General features: G+C 42.4%; 1 protein-coding gene across 1 annotated transcript in view; it reads right to left on the bottom strand.

Annotated features, from left to right (window-relative positions):
- LOC120063702 (glypican-6-like) overlaps positions 1-19,869 on the bottom strand; it is a 180,174-nt gene that overhangs the window by 16,290 nt on the left and 144,015 nt on the right. Inside the window, exons 5-7 of the mRNA XM_039013997.1 lie at positions 19,612-19,742; positions 17,617-17,763; positions 16,531-16,560 (exon numbers count right to left, since the gene is read on the bottom strand). Of these exons, the coding sequence (XP_038869925.1) occupies positions 16,531-16,560; positions 17,617-17,763; positions 19,612-19,742 (308 nt within the window). The remainder of the gene's footprint in view (positions 1-16,530; positions 16,561-17,616; positions 17,764-19,611; positions 19,743-19,869) is intronic.

Here is a 19,869-nt window from a genome sequence, read left to right as displayed (position 1 = left end):
TAGCTTTATGTTCTGTAAAACAAAAGCAATTAATGTGTTTAATGGGAGTTTAATGGCATAGACATGAAAATATGACAAGGCTCCAGATTTAACTGGCTTTTAGAGTAGTTCGATATTCTCATTGATTTAGGGGGTGATATAGTCACAAAATTCAGTTTCATAACAAAATAACTGAATACAGTAAATATGTATTTATTGTATAGAGATGTAAAGAGATTGCAATGTCGTATCTGTCCCATTATAGCGTCTGGGAGCATACGGGCAGTGCCATTGAGGCCATCTCCATTTTGAAGTAGTCCATGTTCTTCTTCTTTTACTACTTGGAGTTGGTAAACAAACTGTAAGGGTGTGCAGTATATTGCCATCTAGAGAGTGTTGTTGGAACAGGTATAAAGCCATAGTTGGCTATTTACTAATACCACCTGCAGTTATGGAATGTTTGCTCACGAGTATAATTCATTGACTGACCCTCCTGATAACTGGGATGGGATTATGTGATCCTTCCTTAAACCATAGGAAGTCCCAACTAGTTGACTACTTCAAAATGGTAAAACTGGCTTTTGGGCACTAGAGTACTCGATGCATCTCTGATTTATTGATAGCCCTCATTCTATGAACATTTAAATATATAACTGATATTCCTACAGAGCGAACAAAGGCCATCTCCAGAGAGAGAAAATGTCCTTTTATACCATCTAAATGGAATTTGACTTTTCTTTTCTACCTCACCTTCAAATATTTCAGCACACCCAAGGAGTGAGAATAAATAAAGAGGAGAAGAGAGAGTGTGCTTTTTCACAAGTAGACCAAATGCAATTTACTTCTATAAACAGTTTTTGGCTATCTGAGTCAGTCTCCATCTTTATTCTGCATTCCCTATGAATAAATAAAATGGTGTGAGGACTGCATCAATAAGCTGATACCGGCAGGCTGGCGATATGACCACTAGATGGCAGTCCATCTCTGAGAAATTGAAGGAGTGTGTGTGGCAGTGTTTCCCAAAACTCGGTCCTCGGGACCCCAAGGGCTGGACATTTTGGTTTTTACCCTAACACTACACAGCTGATTGAAATAATCAACTAGTCATCAAGCTTAATGCAGACAGTATTAAGCAAAAACCAAAATGTGCACCACTTGGCTCCTGAGGACCGAGTTTGGGAAATGCTGGTGTGTGTGAGTGTAAGAGAGTGAGACAGAGAGAAAGACCGCATATTGAACCATCTAAACCTAACATATCGTACCAGACATTATATATTAACGTATACACACATGCACGCACATAAACACAGGTACACGCATACACAAACAAACAAATAATCAATTTAAAAAATGTATGGATTATGCAAATGGTATTCATAGTTAATACTCATGCAGAAAAAGAAACAAGGTCACACTTTAAACTGTTCTGCCTCTTGCCCTGTTAATATGCCATGGGAATTGGAGTATCTGGACCAGCAAGTGATAATACAAATTGGTTACATATGCTTTATGGCAAAAATATCTTCATGCATTTAAAGTAAAATGCAGAGATGCATAAAGATCCTCAGAATGTAAAGAAGAGCACATCATCTCAGCTCTCCATAGCGCCATAAACACTGGGGAGGAAGTTTGTATTCTCTAGTGTATGCATAGAAAGTGGAGGCTGAGAAGCACTGACTGACAGGTACAGTATGTGCAGGTTGTCAATGAGGAGGCAATATTGAGAAGAGATAGAGCGAGAGAGACTGTGATCGAGAGAGACTGTGATCGAGAGAGACTGTGATCGAGAGAAAGACAGAGATACTAAGATTCTGTTCACAATAGGAGATATTTCCATTCAAATAAAAAACGTACAAACTAACATGGCAAACATCCTAGAAGCATCAGGTTGTTGAAATAGATGAAAATACCCCTCGGGAAATGAACACTTTCTGTCTTCTCTAACATCCGCCACCGACAAATGTGTAGCCACAGGACATTAAAGGCGTGATTATTAAACATGGTCCTCTGACTAGAAGATTGAGAAGTGTTCACAGTGAAGACAGACTTATGTTTATCTACTCATTTCCTTTTATTTGACACTTTTATGAACACAATTACATGTTGCACTACAAAAACCAGGAAATGTTCCATTATATATGATCTGGGTGTTAAATGGATAGCTGGCAACATTCCCTGTCGAGGAAATAAATACAGTGCAAATCGCAGGTTGACGTTTATCGTCATGAAACTTGACCTGGAGGCAGAGCTGACTGATTTCCACTTGATGGGCCGGCTGCAAACTCAAAATTGTCTATACTGTAAAAATTCATGATATTTTAATTTAATTTAATTTTTTAGCTTTTTGGTCTTAATTTAAGGTTAGGTTCAGGCATTAGGGTTAGCAGTGTGGTTAAGGTTAGGGTTAAGGTTAGGGTTAACATCAGATTTTATGGCTTTGTGGCTGTGCTAGCTAGAGACCACTCTGCAGAGCTGCCTCCAGAACAACATTCATGATGAAAAACGCTAACCTGTGTACAAATCACTGAAGACCTAACCTTTGCCAACCTGACTTATGGTGGTAATAATGTCCAGGATATTTAATAAAAAATATATCATAACGGTTATCAAGAGAGTATTGTTACTGTTCAGAGTTTCTGTATTTTACTAGCTAATCTCAATGTGGGGTCTTTTCAGGTAAAAAGAACCCCCAGGACTACCCTATCAAAGAGCCTGGGCTTGTCTCTCTGCTTCTGAACTAATATGTACATTCTGTTTAATGCATCATGCCATCTATAATCCATCTCTCTTCAAAGCACAGAGCGGTCCTTTAAGCCAATGACAGAATATTTGGAATACCTCCAGAGGACACCTGCTGATTGCACCGACATGCAGGGACGGCCACAGAAACTGACAAACAGGGCAAAACTTCATTGGGAAATGTGAAAGTGTTTCAGGATTGCTGGGTATCGAGGCTTTCTGAATCTCAAACGACATTTCAGGTATCACTTGTTTGTATTCATATAGTGAAATGCATACCGTTGCCACCAAGCTTTTCACATAAAGGTCATGGAAAAAAAGGAAAGTGTTACGGTTTGGACAGAATAATGTGTGAAAACATTGAAGATGAAACATGAAATTAAACAGAGAAGATCAAATGCTGCAGCAGAGTCCAGCCTTGTCTGCTGCCTACTCTCTCTCCCTGTCCTGAGTCATACATCTCTCTCTCTACAATTCTCTCTTCCACTCCCTCTCCCTGCAGCTGTCTGCAGGCAGATTACCAGTGGGAAACCAGCAGGTCTAACTAATGGATGTAAACAGCAGTACTGGGGATTAATCCAGCTGTAAACATGATTAAAAATGAAGCTGTAATGTGCTAATGTTGGCTGTAAATAACACACACACTACCTGTCATCCAGGGACATGACTTTACTTATAAACTCTGATCAACTAAAGTGCCTTCAAATTCAAAGCAGTATGTTCCAAATCAAACATATCGTGCAGACTCTATTTTCTCATTGTGGGAAATAATTGGGCATACAGAATATTTACAGATGATTATCACTATCTAGGATACAACAGTAAAAAAAGAAAAATTTACCTAGAATATCTGTGTATTGATAAAATGACACCTGCCATATCACTTGTCTGTCACCTCTGTTGGTAGTGTTCAGATGCCCTTGCCTCCAGATCAAAATCTGACATGTCACCGGCTCTGAAGCCAAAGTCCCCCTCCTCCCCTGGCTGCTCTACAATGCTGCCAGGCCTCATAACCAACCTCTAAACTGTCTACTGGATGAAGAAAGACCAAGGTGACTAAACTACATGTCCAAATGTCAATGTCCACTGGCTGTCAGACTGCTGAGGTCAGATGTATTAAAAGGGGTCGTGCCCTCACTTTCAGCGCTGCGTTAATTAAACATATTTTCGTTCCAATTTATATTAAAGCAAAGTGTCAATAACCCTTAGTGTCTTTAATGTCACTTACAAAGTCCACGTTGATGATAAATCAGCTGTTAATTATGGGTTTTCTAAATGAATAACAAAGGATGTCATCAACTGCAGTGTATAAAAGCTATCGTTCAGTCACAACACTGCTAGTAAATGAGTCTAATCATAGCCTGTACAGAAGGTCTGGCCACAGTAACAACAAGGGGCAGAGAACTCCATGATCAAATTATTTTCCATGGCAACAGTCGCTACTGTCTGCATTTAAATAGGTTTTCATTTGATTTAAATGCTGTGTTCTAGCTGTATCTCAATTACAGTACAGAGCTGTATTCTAGCTACATCTCAATTACTGTACAGAGCTGTATTCTAGCTGCATCTCAATCACAGTACAGAGCTGTATTCTAGCTACATCTCAATTACTGTACAGAGCTGTATTCTAGCTACATCTCAATTACTGTACAGAGCTGTATTCTAGCTGCATCTCAATCACAGTACAGAGCTGTATTCTAGCTGCATCTCAATTACAGTACAGAGCTGTATTCTAGCTACATCTCGATTACAGTACAGAGCTGTATTCTAGCTACATCTCAATTACAGTACAGAGCTGTATTCTAGCTACATCTCAATTACAGTACAGAGCTGTATTCTAGCTACATCTCAATTACAGTACAGAGATGACGGAGTCTGCTCTCTGCACCATACTCCTGCTATACACATAGTGTCTGACTATGACCAACACTGAGGTGGAATGGATGCCCCCCTGACACACATATCTCTGTCCACAGCAAAATTAATATTTCAGCTTGCTCATCAGACCCCACGCTACTGCATTGGGCAACACTGCTGGTTCTAGCTATCAGTAAGGACTGATTCAAGCCTGGGATAAGTGCTGAATTAGACAGCCCTGCCCTTTGACAAGGTTGGTAAAATATATATTACAGTACCTGTTACAGCACTGTATTCAACAAAAGTGAGATCTAAACAATCTTAAAAAACAATACCTATGCTTTTGAAGACTGCAGATGTCCTTGTCCCCTGTTCCCTAGTCATTCTCCATTCTCCGGCTCCAGTGTGGAGAATGGTGGCGGTGCTGTGAGGCCCTGTGGGTGTGTGTCCCTCGACACGGCTATTTAATCACTGGTGTCTATCACCTCATAAACCCTTCCTCCTGGGCCTGGGTATCCTCATAAACAGCACAGCTTCTCAACCACGACACACCATCTGTCCCCAAACCCACTCTGCATATTAAAAATCTAGAACAAAAATAATATTGGCCCCCCCAAAAATACACATACTGAGTAAATGACCTCTGTGATTGTGTTTTGAATAAGACTTTCCACAATAAGACTGTGTGTGTGTGTGTGTGTGTGTGTGTGTGTGTGTGTGTGTGTGTGTGTGTGTGTGTGTGTGTGTGTGTGTGTGTGTGTGTGTGTGTGTGTGTGTGTGTGTGTGTGTGTGTTCTTGAAGGAGAACTGCTGTATCTGACAGGTGACAGGGTTCACTGCTTAGAGCAGGCAGTGGATGTGTGGGCTCATTTCACCCTAATCAATAACAATCAACAGAGGGCAAATACAAACATGTTTCCCCTCTGTGACCCCTAAAATAGAACAAACAGCTGTTTATGCTTCCAGGTTATGCACAGACAGGATGGATACACCTGAACAGTTCTTACATCCGACTCGGGTCAGAAAATGACACGGTCACTCTTTACAGTAACTTCAAAGGGTTGTTTGTATCATAAAACTATAGCCTACTGCAGTACACTCACTTGCAAGAAACACAATTCAACTTCCAAAACTCTAAAAACCTGATGCCATTGGCAAACGGCCATCCATTATTGTAAAGAGTAAAGAGAATGTCTCGGTGAGTAATATCATAACTGTATTTCGGGAAACAATAGGGAGAAAGTTAGCTGTCATCCACAGCATTCTGAACTTGTCGCATTGTATCAGCAGTACTCTGAAATTGGATTTGAATAAAGCGCTTCAATTTGTGGTACTCTGGTATACTGTATTTCAATGGCTACAAGATAAAAGCATTTGGAAGCCATTGACTATTTATCCATGCTGCAACAGGTGGAGGGAGGCCTATCATCCTGCAGCTCCAGCCCTCTAGCGCCTGCCACACCCCCACACTTCAGTCTCAGCAGCCCAAGTCCTACCCGCGGCTCCAGCCATAAACCCAGCTGTCCTAAGTCCGAGTAGCCCCAGCCCTATGCAGCCTCAGCCCTATACAGCCCCAGCCACCCTGCCTCGGTTCCCTAGAGTCCTGATTACGTCTCTGCATTAAATCTGCCACGAGCGGAAGGCTATGATTTAACACAGAGATCCCAGCATGGTGGTGGTGTGTCCTGCCTGTGTATCATTCCAATACCCAAGCGTGATGGCACCATACGCCTGTGACAGCCCCGTCTTTGTGACTGATATTACAATGCTTCCCGGCAGCAGCATATACTTGACGTGAGGCGAGAGTCTTATTGTCATTCAAATGGACCTATTATTTTCAGGTTGATTTGATTTAACTTTGGAACAGTGGGAAAAATGAATCAGGATGTTTCTCAGTGTTTACGGCTGAGAGGATAAAACAGAGACAAGCAAGGCTACAGAACAATGGAAATGAACACGTGTTACCACTCACAAGGTCTCCACATAGTGTATATCAACTGTTGGGAACGTGCAATCCTCCAGTTTAGTCAAGGGGATCGCACCCGTAGAGCGATGATGAAACAACAACTCATATCTACAGAATAACGGCGAGCGACTTTGACCATGATCCAGTGCCTCTTCAATTACAGTAGAAGAAACAAACAGTACAGTTATGACTGGTGTCATGTGTTATTTATGGTGACAATAAACTGCTGTTTTGATTACATTTCCAAATACATTACATTACATTTCCAAATACATTACCAAGTATTTCTAAAATACCTTGAGGAGTTTTTACTCTCTCTACTATTCAACCCGTCAGTATACTTGCATGAGATAAATCCTTTAAACATAATTTCATGTTGCTGTGTTTCCATCTTGTTACTTCTCTAGATCCTGAAATAGCTGTGATAGTGCCGTTTCAGGGGACGCATAATTACCTGTTAATGGCTTCTCTCTCTCAGAGGGATCATTTGCTCAAGTTCCATCAAAGACAAATCAGGCTTCTCTCTCTGAGGGATAATTTGTTCAAGTGCCATCACAGACAAATCAGGCCGCTTCTTTCTCATCTCTAAACCTTCACGGATAGATAACAATGAGAGGACAGGACAAGACCAAATACATACTGCCTGAAGAAACCAATGCTTTACAAGGAAGAGTAAGTGTGTTATAGTGTACCATGTTCAACTAATGAAAGAAATACAGTATGTTTGTGCTCTGAAAATATAGCACCAAACCTACTGTATTAACATACAGTATGTCACTGTGCAGTAAACGTTGCTCTGTCCACTCTATGTGTAATGTACCCACGTTGTTCCTCCCTCTTGCTTGCAGGTTCCAGTGGGAGTGTATTAACAAAGGGGGTGAACAGGATCCAACAACCAAGTGACTTCTTTCAATTAGTTGCTGTTATCGCAGCTATTTTACCCACAGTCAAATTGACCCAGCATGCCGTATTCAGAGTAGCCCCATTTTACATATCCTGCCGAATACCCCGGGCTCAGTCCCTCAGCGACTAGGCAGTTAGGCAATACACTTTATCATGGTGCACTCCATTTATCAAACAGGGATCCCTTCGGGAGGTAAAATGACAGAATATTGATAAAATGGTTGTAAGTTTGTGGTAGAGATTTGCCCTAGGCTAGGACTGGAGAAATAGTTAAGCGAGAGGAGATGATTAAAGGGAAACTCGGAGCAATCACGGGCCGTTCCTCCCCCGGCTGGGCCGTCCCTCCCCCGGCAACACCATTAGTTAAGATGAAGGAATGATCCATAGATGGAGATCCGGCTAGCAGGAGACCAAGAGGAACTTGATGTGAAGACGCCCGAAATGATTCATGCCAAATCCCTGGATGATTATAGCACTGTTCCGCTAAGTATGACATTAAATATCTGCGTATTAATAGCCATATTTATTTCTCAAATGACATGCAGTTAGTTTCAAGCTATGTGCAGAGGTTATTGGTACTGCCCTATTCAGGGGCTCCCGAGTGGCACAGCGGTCTAAGGCTCTGCATCGCAGTGCTACAGACCCTGGTTCAATTCCAGGCTGTATCACTACCGGCCGTGATTGGGAGTCCCATAGGGCGGCGCACAATTGACCCAGAGTTGTCCGGGTCAGGGCTTGGCCGGGGTAGGCCAACTGGTGGTTGTGGTGGGTGATTGTGGTAGGTGGGTGGGTGGTTTGTGGTGCTAGTGGTGGTGTGTGTATGTGCGTCTGGCGATGGGAGGGAATGTGTTATTTGGTAACTCTCCTATGAGAACATAACTGTTCACATGTGGTGTGGAGCCATGGCTGTTCAGCTGTTCACATCTCCAAGCAGAGTGGCATCCTGACATGTTTGGGAATAGAAATAGCTTTCATCCCTCTGTCACTAGACACAGCTCTGAGAGTGCATGGTGCCATGCTGTCTTTCTGCTGTTTGGCACACAGCTCCCCTTGTTTCACAATATCATCCATTAATGGATAGCTAATTGCTAATTCAATAAAGAAAATACAAGAAAACACCACAACTATGTTGTAGAGGGAATTATATTATAAACTCCTTATATTATAGAGTATTATAGAATGTGTATACATTTGACTATTTGAATTCTGAATTCTACAATGAGAGACAAAAGACTAGTATCTCCCATCTCATCCTGTGATAGAAACATGGTGATAGAACCACACTGATAGAACCACGGCGATAGAACCACACTGATAGAACCACACTGATAGAACCACAGCGATAGAACCACACTGATAGAACCACACTGATAGAACCACACTGATAGAACCACACTGATAGAACCACACTGATAGAACCACAGCGATAGTACCACGCTGGTAAAACCATAATGATAGAACCATGCTGATTGAAACATTTGCTAATTAGTCACCTGTTTGTTCATCCTCATTTCCCTGGAAACGGCTTGGCAAATTATTTAGCGTACAAGTGGCTCTAGAGGCCTTGAAGAAAACACTAAACCACTTGTGTCAAACCCATTGTGATTCGCAATATTCTGAATGCAGTCTCGGGTGGTTATCCAAGATTGCTGGTATTTGTCAGACTACCATTTTTCAACCATTACATTTGTATGCTTGAGTACCGCCCTCCGTTCAGAGATTCCTAAATACACTGTCAAATAATAGGACTATCCATTTTTACACTGTTTATTTTCATGTGGTTTTGGTAAAAACTAACAATTATGTTAGAATCTGTGGAATCTACATAATAGCATGGCTTAGGCTAGAGTGGACAAATACAACCACTGGATATGTGGACTGGCCAACTTAGTTCCACTAAGCCGTATCCAAAACAAGAATGTTTCAGTGTCTAAGTGATTCTGGACTGCAGATGGTTTATGTATGGGTCAAGTCTTTGGAGGAGAGGATGAAGGCTTCCTGGCAGTGGTATAACCCAGGCCACCACACTGGCATTCCACATGTGTTCCAATGTGTATTGGCTGCAAATAACACAGGATATGTATAGTTGTTTCAAATGAATGAGACTTAATTCTAGGAGTTCCAATTCTACAAGAGACCTAAATCTACTATGCTCCAGAGAGAAATTGGTAAATATAAGTAATAAAATATTATCGGTATAACAGGTAGCATATAAAACACTAAGAAGGTGCAAAACTTCAGCTCAGAGGGCAGAATATAAGATTCAGCTGCATCAGACTGTTGTTGTGTTCCAAGATGATGCTCATCTAGCTAATTAAGATAGACTGTAGTGTGGTATCTAATGGCACTGATCTGAAGCTATCCAATTTCCTTTACTGCACATGAGGCGCCACATCCATGCACAGCTAGAGGACTTTAGTCTCCCAAAAAGCAATCAATGAGTCAGGCACAATTAATTTACATCCACATAAATGAACTGGGGATGGCGAGCGCACAGATCTGCAAGAACATGGAAATGGACATCACCCTATCGAGTTATAGAAATCTGAAGCCAAGAGTATAATTGCACAGAAATTATTTAACGGGGTTTATCAACCTGTTGCGACATCCACATTCAGTTGTGCACCAAATTATGCAGAAACTGGAGCAATACCTCAATCAAAAATGTTTTACGTGTTTTACGTTTTACAGGTTGCGTATCCATGCAGTAAACATGTTGCGTATCCATGCAGTAAACATGTTGCGTATCCATGCAGTAAACAGGTTACGTATCCATGCAGTAAACAGGTTGCGTATCCATGCAGTAAACAGGCTGCGTATCCATGCAGTAAACAGGTTGCGTATCCATGCAGAAAACAGGCTGCGTATCCATGCAGAAAACAGGCTGCGTATCCATGCAGTAAACAGGCTGCGTATCCATGCCGTAAACAATCTGCGTATCCATGCAGTAAACAGGCTGCGTATCCATGCAGTAAACAGGCTGCGTATCCATGCAGTAAACAGGCTGCGTATCCATGCAGTAAACAGGCTGCGTATCCCTGCCGTAAACAGGCTGCGTATCCATGCAGTAAACATGTTGCATAGCCATGCAGTAAACAGGTTGCATATCCATGCAGTCCAGGCAAGAACGCGGCAGGAGAAGACACTGAATAAAACTAGACCTTAACTTATACTAAATGGTACAATAAAGGCCCGCCCTATCATCAAACACCAGCCGTTAAAGGCCCTCTCAGCCTGACACTCTGTAGTGTCTTCATCTCCCTTTGGACGTTCAAAATATCCACTCCTCTCTCAGGACTGTGATGGCGGATGGTGACAGGATGTCAGGCAATTAAGCAGTCATTACTCATGGAGCTGGAGCCTGGAGGTATGCTGGCTCCTCAGGGCTCCCACGTAAACACCGCAACGCAATCAGACGACGACACACAGACAGAGACACTTCCTAAGTCCCAGCCATCCCAGGCTCGGCTCCCATCTTTTGGTTAGCTAATTCAGCGATGAAGTCAGACACCAACTCTGAATCAAAGGACACCTTAGCTTTTCATACATGCGATATCACCGGGAGTGTAACTGATAATGATGATGATAGAGAAGTTAAAGGAGGATGGTGAGTGGTGTAACTGTGGAGGAAGTGAAAGAGGAGGCCTCCCACAGTGAACCCAGACAGCTCTGATGATGAATAAACAGACAGGAGCAGTGATAACTGCTGCATCTGTGGGAGACTGCAGCTACAGTAGGAGAAGCCACAGGATCCTGGTTAATAACTGGCTGCTACCTGGCAGCTGGAGGTGGGCTGCTACCTGGCAGCTGGAGGTGGGCTGCTACCTGGCAGCTGGAGGTGGGCTGCTACCTGGCAGCTGGAGGTGGGTTAATACCTGGCAGCTGGAGCTGGGCTGCTACCTGGCAGCTGGAGGTGGGCTGCTACCTGGCAGCTGGAGGTGGGCTGCTGCCTGGCAGCTGGAGGTGGGTTAATACCTGGCAGCTGGAGGTGGGCTAATACCTGGCAGCTGGAGGTGGGCTAATACCTGGCAGCTGGAGGTGGGCTAATACCTGGCAGCTGGAGGTGGGTTAATACCTGGCAGCTGGAGATGGGTTAATACCTGGCAGCTGGAGGTGGGCTGCTGCCTGGCAGCTGGAGGTGGGCTGCTGCCTGGCAGCTGGAGGTGGGCTGCTGCCTGGCAGCTGGAGGTGGGCTGCTTCTGGATGAGCAGACACCTCCACAACCCCAAGCCTAATCCAAACTGCAGCAACCTACAGTATTGCATCCTCTATCACATGTATCACGCCCGCTTCTGGATTAATATTTTTGTAGTCTGATCATTGAGTGTTAAAGTTAACCCTTTACTGAAGTGGGCTAAATATGGGTCACACACAGTGTTTCTTGGTAGTCTTAAACACATCTACTTTGAAACAAAAGCATACACCTCACACATGGTTATGGGCATTAAAAAAGAAGACACCTGTACCATGTCAGATATAGAGTTGAAATGTATTACATTTTGAGTTTGCAACCCAAGATTACACTATATATACATCACAGAAGACTTAAATATAACAAAACTGTTTGACAGAGACACACTGGATTTTCGGCATATTCTTTTTTTGTAATGTTCATACATTATGAAAAAATATTAATAACATTCCACCAATGAAGCCACTAGGTAATTTGACTACAGGAAAGGGCTACAGAATGATGAAATTACATTACCATGTGTCTGCACTATATCCTTAGAGTGTTTTACACTGCTTTAATACCCCCTATAACTCATACATCAATGAAAATACATTCTGACATACAAAATGCATTTTGGTATTCAGAAATAGATTCTTTAGCAGAAATTCATTTCTCTGTGGGCAGTGTGATTATTTTAAGACAATGTCCAGCTTCACATTTCATGCTAATGACGGGCTTTGCATAAAGAAAAGCATACCAGTGTGTCTGTTTAACATTCTGGCTCTCGCCAACACCACAACAGCTCCTTGCATTATTATTGAATGAACTCCATGGCATCATGAAACTGAGAGGACGGCTGACTGTGGAAAGCTACAGTACTGTAGTAACTCAAACTTTTTATGGAGCCAGGAAGATCTATGAACCAACCAGCACAGCAGAGAACTAGACACCCCCTGACTACAGTGCACATGGATGCTCATAACGGATACCCTCATCAGGTGTCCTTGTCTAGCCGTCACATGTCCATAATCAGCCTCTGTCACTCACCTCAACATCTAAAGGGAATCTCCAAGCTGGCTAATTGCCCAGTTATTCATGAAGCAGTCTGGAGGCCTCATTTCACTCTGTCTGCCATTTGAGCAGCCACCCAGATGACGACTGCCACCGGCGCCACCCCCGGTGGTACACCTGACAACTATCTTCAGCACCGGTCCTGGTGGTACACCTGATTACTATCTACAGCACCGGTCCTGGTGGTACACCTGACTACTATCTTCAGCACCGGTCCTGGTGGTACACCTGATTACTATCTACAGCACCGGTCCTGGTGGTACACCTGACTACTATCTATAGCACCGGTCCTGGTGGTACACCTGACTACTATCTATAGCACCGGTCCTGGTGGTACACCTGACTACTATCTATAGAACCGGTCCTGGTGTTACCCCTGACTTCTAGTACGATGTTTAACAGCCAATGTTGTTACAGAACACCATAAAACACAGAGGCCATGACTAAGGTCTCAACAGCTCCACAAATGCAATGCTTCGTAATCAAACACAGACCACTCTGCAATAACATAAAAAAAGGTTATTTAAAAGAGTACTCTTACGGGAGTAGCTTCTGAGACAGTGGCTGAGATGGAATATATATATATAAATATATATTCTTTATATATATATATTCTTTATATATATATATATATATATATATATATACACTGCTCAAAAAAATAAAGGGAACACTTAAACAACACAATGTAACTCCAAGTCAATCACACTTCTGTGAAATCAAACTGTCCACTTAGGAAGCAACACTGATTGACAATAAATTTCACATGCTGTTGTGCAAACAGCTGCTGGAGGTCATTTTGCAGGGCTCTGGCAGTGCTCCTCCTTGCACAAAGGCGGAGGTAGCGGTCCTGCTGCTGGGTTGTTGCCCTCCTACGGCCTCCTCCACGTCTCCTGATGTACTGGCCTGTCTCCTGGTAGCGCCTCCATGCTCTGGACACTACGCTGACAGACACAGCAAACCTTCTTGCCACAGCTCGCATTGATGTGCCATCCTGGATGAGCTGCACTACCTGAGCCACTTGTGTGGGTTGTAGACTCCGTCTCATGCTACCACTAGAGTGAAAGCACCGCCAGCATTCAAAAGTGACCAAAACATCAGCCAGGAAGCATAGGAACTGAGAAGTGGTCTGTGGTCACCACCTGCAGAACCACTCCTTTATTGGGGGTGTCTTGCTAATTGCCTATAATTTCCACCTTTTGTCTATTCCATTTGCACAACAGCATGTGAAATTTATTGTCAATCAGTGTTGCTTCCTAAGTGGACAGTTTGATTTCACAGAAGTGTGATTGACTTGGAGTTACATTGTGTTGTTTAAGTGTTCCCTTTATTTTTCTGAGCAGTGTATATATGGCATACCGTTGGGGCTTTGGATATCACTGTGCTTGTATACAACAGTAGTTGCCAGGCAATACACAACCCAGATGTCGGAACTTAATTTGATCCATTGGGTCGCAGGAGGAAAATAAGATTCCTGCAGCAGGAGGATTTGAATGAATATTTAATATTTAAAATCACTATAGCAGCATGAGCAACTAGCAATTCACTGAACAACTATCCCAAAATGGAAATATCTGACACGAATTAAACAAGTAACAAAATCGATCTCCTCAGTACATGTTAATGAAGTCGACACAGATCAGAATAATCATTCTACGGTATAGGGTCCTCCTCTCACATATTGCTTGGTCTGCTGCTCCATCGGTGTGGACATGACAGGTAAGCTTGTATGCATGATATCATACAGGCTACGATTTTTTGAGATAGCCAAATAACCTATTTTACTGACTTTTTAAGAATGATTAATAGCCAGAATAGTGGTGTTTCACTGTGAAGATAATATATGTACATTTATTATTAAATGACACCAATATTCACGATTAAATGGTTTTATATTTGTTGATAACTAATATTGAAAAGTGATGAACCAGAAACTTGTGGAGACATCAACACTTTGAATAAATGCTAACAATTGTATTGTTTTTTCCTATATCTGTGCATTAGTCCTTAAAACACAATCCATTGTACAAATAAGTCATTCCCAAGTGAGGGACATCTCAAGGAGATTAACCTCCAACATTCATAAGTTTGTTCAGTACATGAGGGCAAATTTAATCATGACAGCCACAGGATTTTTTTTTTAAAGACAGGACAGGAGTTCACAGGTTTTTGTTCCAGCCCTTCACTAACACCTAATTCAACTAATTGTTGTCTAAATGGAAGATTTGCACACAGTGCAATCACCTGTGACAGAAATCAAGTCTGTATTCAAGAATGAGCTTCATAAGTTACAATGTCCTGACAAACCTGCATGATAAACAATAACATGGGTAAATCTATTTCTATCTAACATTGTGATGTTAGATAGAAATATGGTGATTATCCTTGTGGCTGGGAAATTCACAAAAAGTTATTTACATCTGCAGGGTGTCAGGGTGGGATGTCCTTCAACCTAGAACATGCAGAGATAAGGGGGGAGAAATTAACCACACTGCTCAAATTTCTATGCTGGTTCAAGTTGCTGAAGCCACAACTACCTTCATTAATGTGCAATCGTTTTTATTACAGTTTTGCATATTTTTAGGCTTGGTCAAGTTGTTTACAGTAAGTGTAGAATAACTTATGCTCTAATTTTGTTTAGTAACACAATAGGGGAATGAAAAGTGTCAAGAGAAAGTTAGCTAATGTTAGATAGGCAACGTTAAACAGACACTGCTTACAGCTAGCTAGCAAAACAGGCTCATCCTCAGAATGCATTAATTATTTGGCTGGCTAGCAAGCCTAGATTGAACAGAGCACCGCTGGCTAAATTTCCTATGTTATTCATCAGATGTTGGTAAAATGTCTTACCTCCAAAACGAGTTGGGCAGGACCGTTTTCTCCTGCCAAGCCAATGCAATAGAGTGAAACGTGACCAGGTGCCCAACTTTAGTCCATCCTCGGCGAAGGATACATGGGATTGGCCAATTTTGACGTCCCGCCTAGAAATTCTGCCTCAAAAGGCAGCATTCTTATTATCGCCAGCTGATGTCTCGTTAAACCATCAACACATGCTAAATCCATCCGCACAGCTGATCTTTTGAACAGACTAAGGGTGATTTATCTGTACTAAACAAAACTAGAAATATAATAAACACTTTCAACAATTTTATTCAAAAGTATCTGGAATGGTCATTTCTTATCAATATCGGGGGTAAAATAACCCTGGACTGTCATATTTGAAACTACATCAAGTCAATCAGGGGATTGACTTATTTGTTCCAGAAGGGCGTGGGCCGGAATCAAACCCACGCTGACAAGGTAGGCCTATATGTGCGTCCTAACCGCTAGATCACCCCAGGCCAAGATTGAACTCAATTTTGACAGTTCCTCTGTAAACTTCGGATACACTAGACACTTGTATGTCGTAGCCTAGCGGAGACCAATATCTATCTTGTGTTATTCAGCTATATAAAACAACGGGTGTTGATGTGTAGGGCTGCATTTCCTTTAAAAAAAAAAATTACATTTATTTGAATGTTGCGGTAATAGGAACTAGGTCTATAGCGTTTGAGTGAATGAGATAAAACATTATTTTGATAGCAAGCCCTGATCCCAACGACTCGACTGCCCCCGCATGGAGAGAAAGAGAACTGCTCATTGTCAGCCACTCAAGGCTCATTTGAATTTCAAGATGCATCAGAAATTCTCAGCGACAAAAGAGTGATCAAGTTAAGATCCGACATCTGTAATACTTATTTTTCAGTGACAATACATTAGAGAGTAGGGCATAGGAGACAATAAAATACAATAGAGTCCCAGACAAAATTATAAAAGTTAACAGTAGAATTCATAAAGCTTACACTGTGTTGCATCGCACTCCAGACAATCCTCTGGTAAGCAGCATAGAATAAGAAAGAGAAGCACTTTAATTAAATAGAGCAGGAAGAGGGAGGTACACACACATAAATGACATCCAAATGTGTTCATCCGAAGACATCAGAGTCCTTCAAAAAGAGTTAAGAATAATTACTATTAAATAGATGGAAGAAAATGTATATTTTTTTATAATGGTATTCTGGTTTTAGCATGAAGTCATGCAGAACATCATTTTCTCAATCCAGCTGTTATTTTCCTGTGTTACAAAATAGTTAACTTTCAATTGAGTCCATAATTGAAATACTGTCGAAATACCGAATGAAAGGAAGGTCTGTGCGTAGGTTGAATATTGTTCAACTTGCAGCTACAAATGTTATTCATCAAACAGACACATATTGAATAGATAAACACATTTTGAATACATTCAAAATGAAATGCTTGAGGATTATTGAGAGAAACACATTTAACCTCAAGGTTTTTGTTCTCCTACAAAAATAGCACTGCATGATAGAGACAGACTTTTGAAATCGGTCAATTTGACAAGCCTTAACTCCTGGCCTTCACATTACCCTCTGCATGCAGACAAAGTGACTGTAGTTGTACAAATAATAAATGCAGATACATTTCTCTCACCTGAATTGGACTGTCAGCTTTATATTGAGCTCTACCCTTACCAAAACACCAAGTTAGATGTCACTGTGATAAAAATCGGAACACGATTCAATGATTCAAAACAAAGATAATCTGATCGAAAGTAAAGGTTTACTTTGTACAGCAAACACCTGACTCTGTCAATCTCACAAATTCTATGAATATTTTCTTTCTTATTTGTGAGGTACACAAAGACAGGAAAAGCATGGGTTGCTGCACACTTCTCTTTGCACTACCGGTGTAAAGCTGATGATTTGTTAACAAACACAGATCGATAGAGAGAGAGAGCGAGAGAGAGAGAGAGAGAGAGGGGGGCCTGAACGGAGGGCGTTTTAATCAACAGTGTCAAGACAGAAAGACAAATGATATTTACTCTGAGGCAGTTGCTCTGTGGGCTGTGTGTCTCTGCTTCTCCTTACCAGTCTGTCCAGGCTGGTGCCAGCTGCAGTGGTGGGCCGCTCCTCTGGGCTGTAGGGCCTGAAACGGGCGTTGAACACATCCGAAACGCCCCGGGTAGACCTGCCACCCATTCCTGAGGGCTTTGGCTGGCCGCAGCCTTGAAAAACCTGCAATTACACAGAGAAGGACATCCAACTGTTGGACTGCGAGAGAAGCTAGAATTACCTGGGATGTGGAAAAGATGAAAACAAGATGTTTTAATAAGGCCTTGTGCATCCTAAGGCCTTGTGGATCCAATGGCCTTGTGGATCCTAAGGCCTTGTGCATCCTAAGGCCTTGTGCATCCTAAGGCCTTGTGGATCCAATGGCCTTGTGGATCCTAAGGCCTTGTGCATCCTAAGGCCTTGTGGATCCTAAGGCCTTGTGGATCCTAAGGCCTTGTGGATCCTAAGGCCTTGTGGATCCTAAGGCCTTGTGGATCCAATGGCCTTGTGGATCCACTGGCCTTGTGGATCCACTGGCCTTGTGGATCCAATGGCCTTGTGGATCCAATGGCCTTGTGCATCCTAAGGCCTTGTGCATCCTAAGGCCTTGTGCATCCTAAGGCCTTGTGCATCCTAAGGCCTTGTGGATCCTAAGGCCTTGTGGATCCAATGGCTTTGTGGATCCAATGGCTTTGTGCATCCTAAGGCCTTGTGCATCCTAAGGCCTTGTGCATCCTAAGGCCTTGTGCATCCTAAGGCCTTGTGCATCCTAAGGCCTTGTGCATCCTAAGGCCTTGTGGATCCTAAGGCCTTGTGCATCCTAAGGCCTTGTGGATCACGAACATGACAGTGCTCAAAGTCACATTGATCTAACCAGAGCTGATAGGTTTTTCAAATGGTACATAACCAGCCTTGTAAAATATTATGGAGTTCACTTTTTAAAGGATTATGGGCAATTCACCACATATACTGTACTTTAAAGATAAACAAATCTGTATCATGAGAAAGCTATTGGAGTATTTATCCTTGGACGAGAGCAAGCATTCAACATGTAGCCTTGGACGAGAGCAAGCATTCAACATGTAGCCTTGGACGAGAGCAAGCATTCAACATGCAGCCTTGGACGAGAGCAAGCATTCAACATGTAGCCTTGGACGAGAGCAAGCATTCAACATGTAGCCTTGGACGAGAGCAAGCATCCAACATGTAGCCTTGGACGAGAGCAAGCATCCAACATGTAGCCTTGGACGAGAGCAAGCATTCAACATGTAGCCATTGACGAGAGCAAGCATCCATCATGTAGCCTTGGACGAGAGCAAGCATCCAACATGTAGCCTTGGACGAGAGCAAGCATCCAACATGTAGCCTTGGACGAGAGCAAGCATCCAACATGTAGCCTTGGACGAGAGCAAGCATCCATCATGTAGCCTTGGACGAGAGCAAGCATCCAACATGTAGCCTTGGACGAGAGCAAGCATCCAACATGTAGCCTTGGACGAGAGCAAGCATTCAACATGTAGCCTTGGACGAGAGCAAGCATTCAACATGTAGCCTTGGACGAGAGCAAGCATCCAACATGTAGCCATGGACGAGAGCAAGCATCCAACATGTAGCCTTGAACAAGAGCAAGTATTCTGTGTAGGCTGAAAAATCTCCTCACAACCACTTCAGTTTATTCTTGCAATCACTACAATTTTGTGTGCAAAGTAAAATGCCGTAAAACACAAGAAACACATTTACTTCTGTTAGTTGAACTAAGAATATCTAACCAATGGGGAACATGTAATTCAAATACAAAGACCTAAAATTGGATATAATGAGAATGGTTTGCAATACTCATCTAAAGCACGATTCAGTTGGTTTCCAAATATAAACAGTACCTGACAGAATACAGCTGTGCCCTACTGTCCTTACTGACTTAATGTGGGAGTACAGAACAAGTAACGCCATACACTTTTCATTTGTGTTTTATTGGACTCTAGACACTTTATTTGCTTCTGGGAATCAGTTTGATTAATTTGGTTGACATACCTTGTAGGAGAGCTGGACGCTGTTATCTTGCATATTCATGATGGCCTCTGAAATCTTCACATCAATGGGCTCCATGACAGACTCAATGTTGAAGGGTCCCTCCAGCCTCTGTGCCACCAGCAACATGGCATCTGTCACGGAATAAAGAAAGGAGAGAAATTTAGCCACAATGCCTTCCAAAAGCTTTGCTTGAGTTTGAGGATGTATGGGTGTCCAGAGAAAGCAGATTATCCCCATTTGCATTCAATGCTTTACCAT

This window comes from Salvelinus namaycush, chromosome 19, assembly GCF_016432855.1.
Source record: "Salvelinus namaycush isolate Seneca chromosome 19, SaNama_1.0, whole genome shotgun sequence".
In the NCBI taxonomy this organism is placed as follows: Eukaryota; Metazoa; Chordata; class Actinopteri; order Salmoniformes; family Salmonidae; genus Salvelinus; species Salvelinus namaycush.
This window is presented reverse-complemented; position numbering and strand designations above follow the sequence as displayed.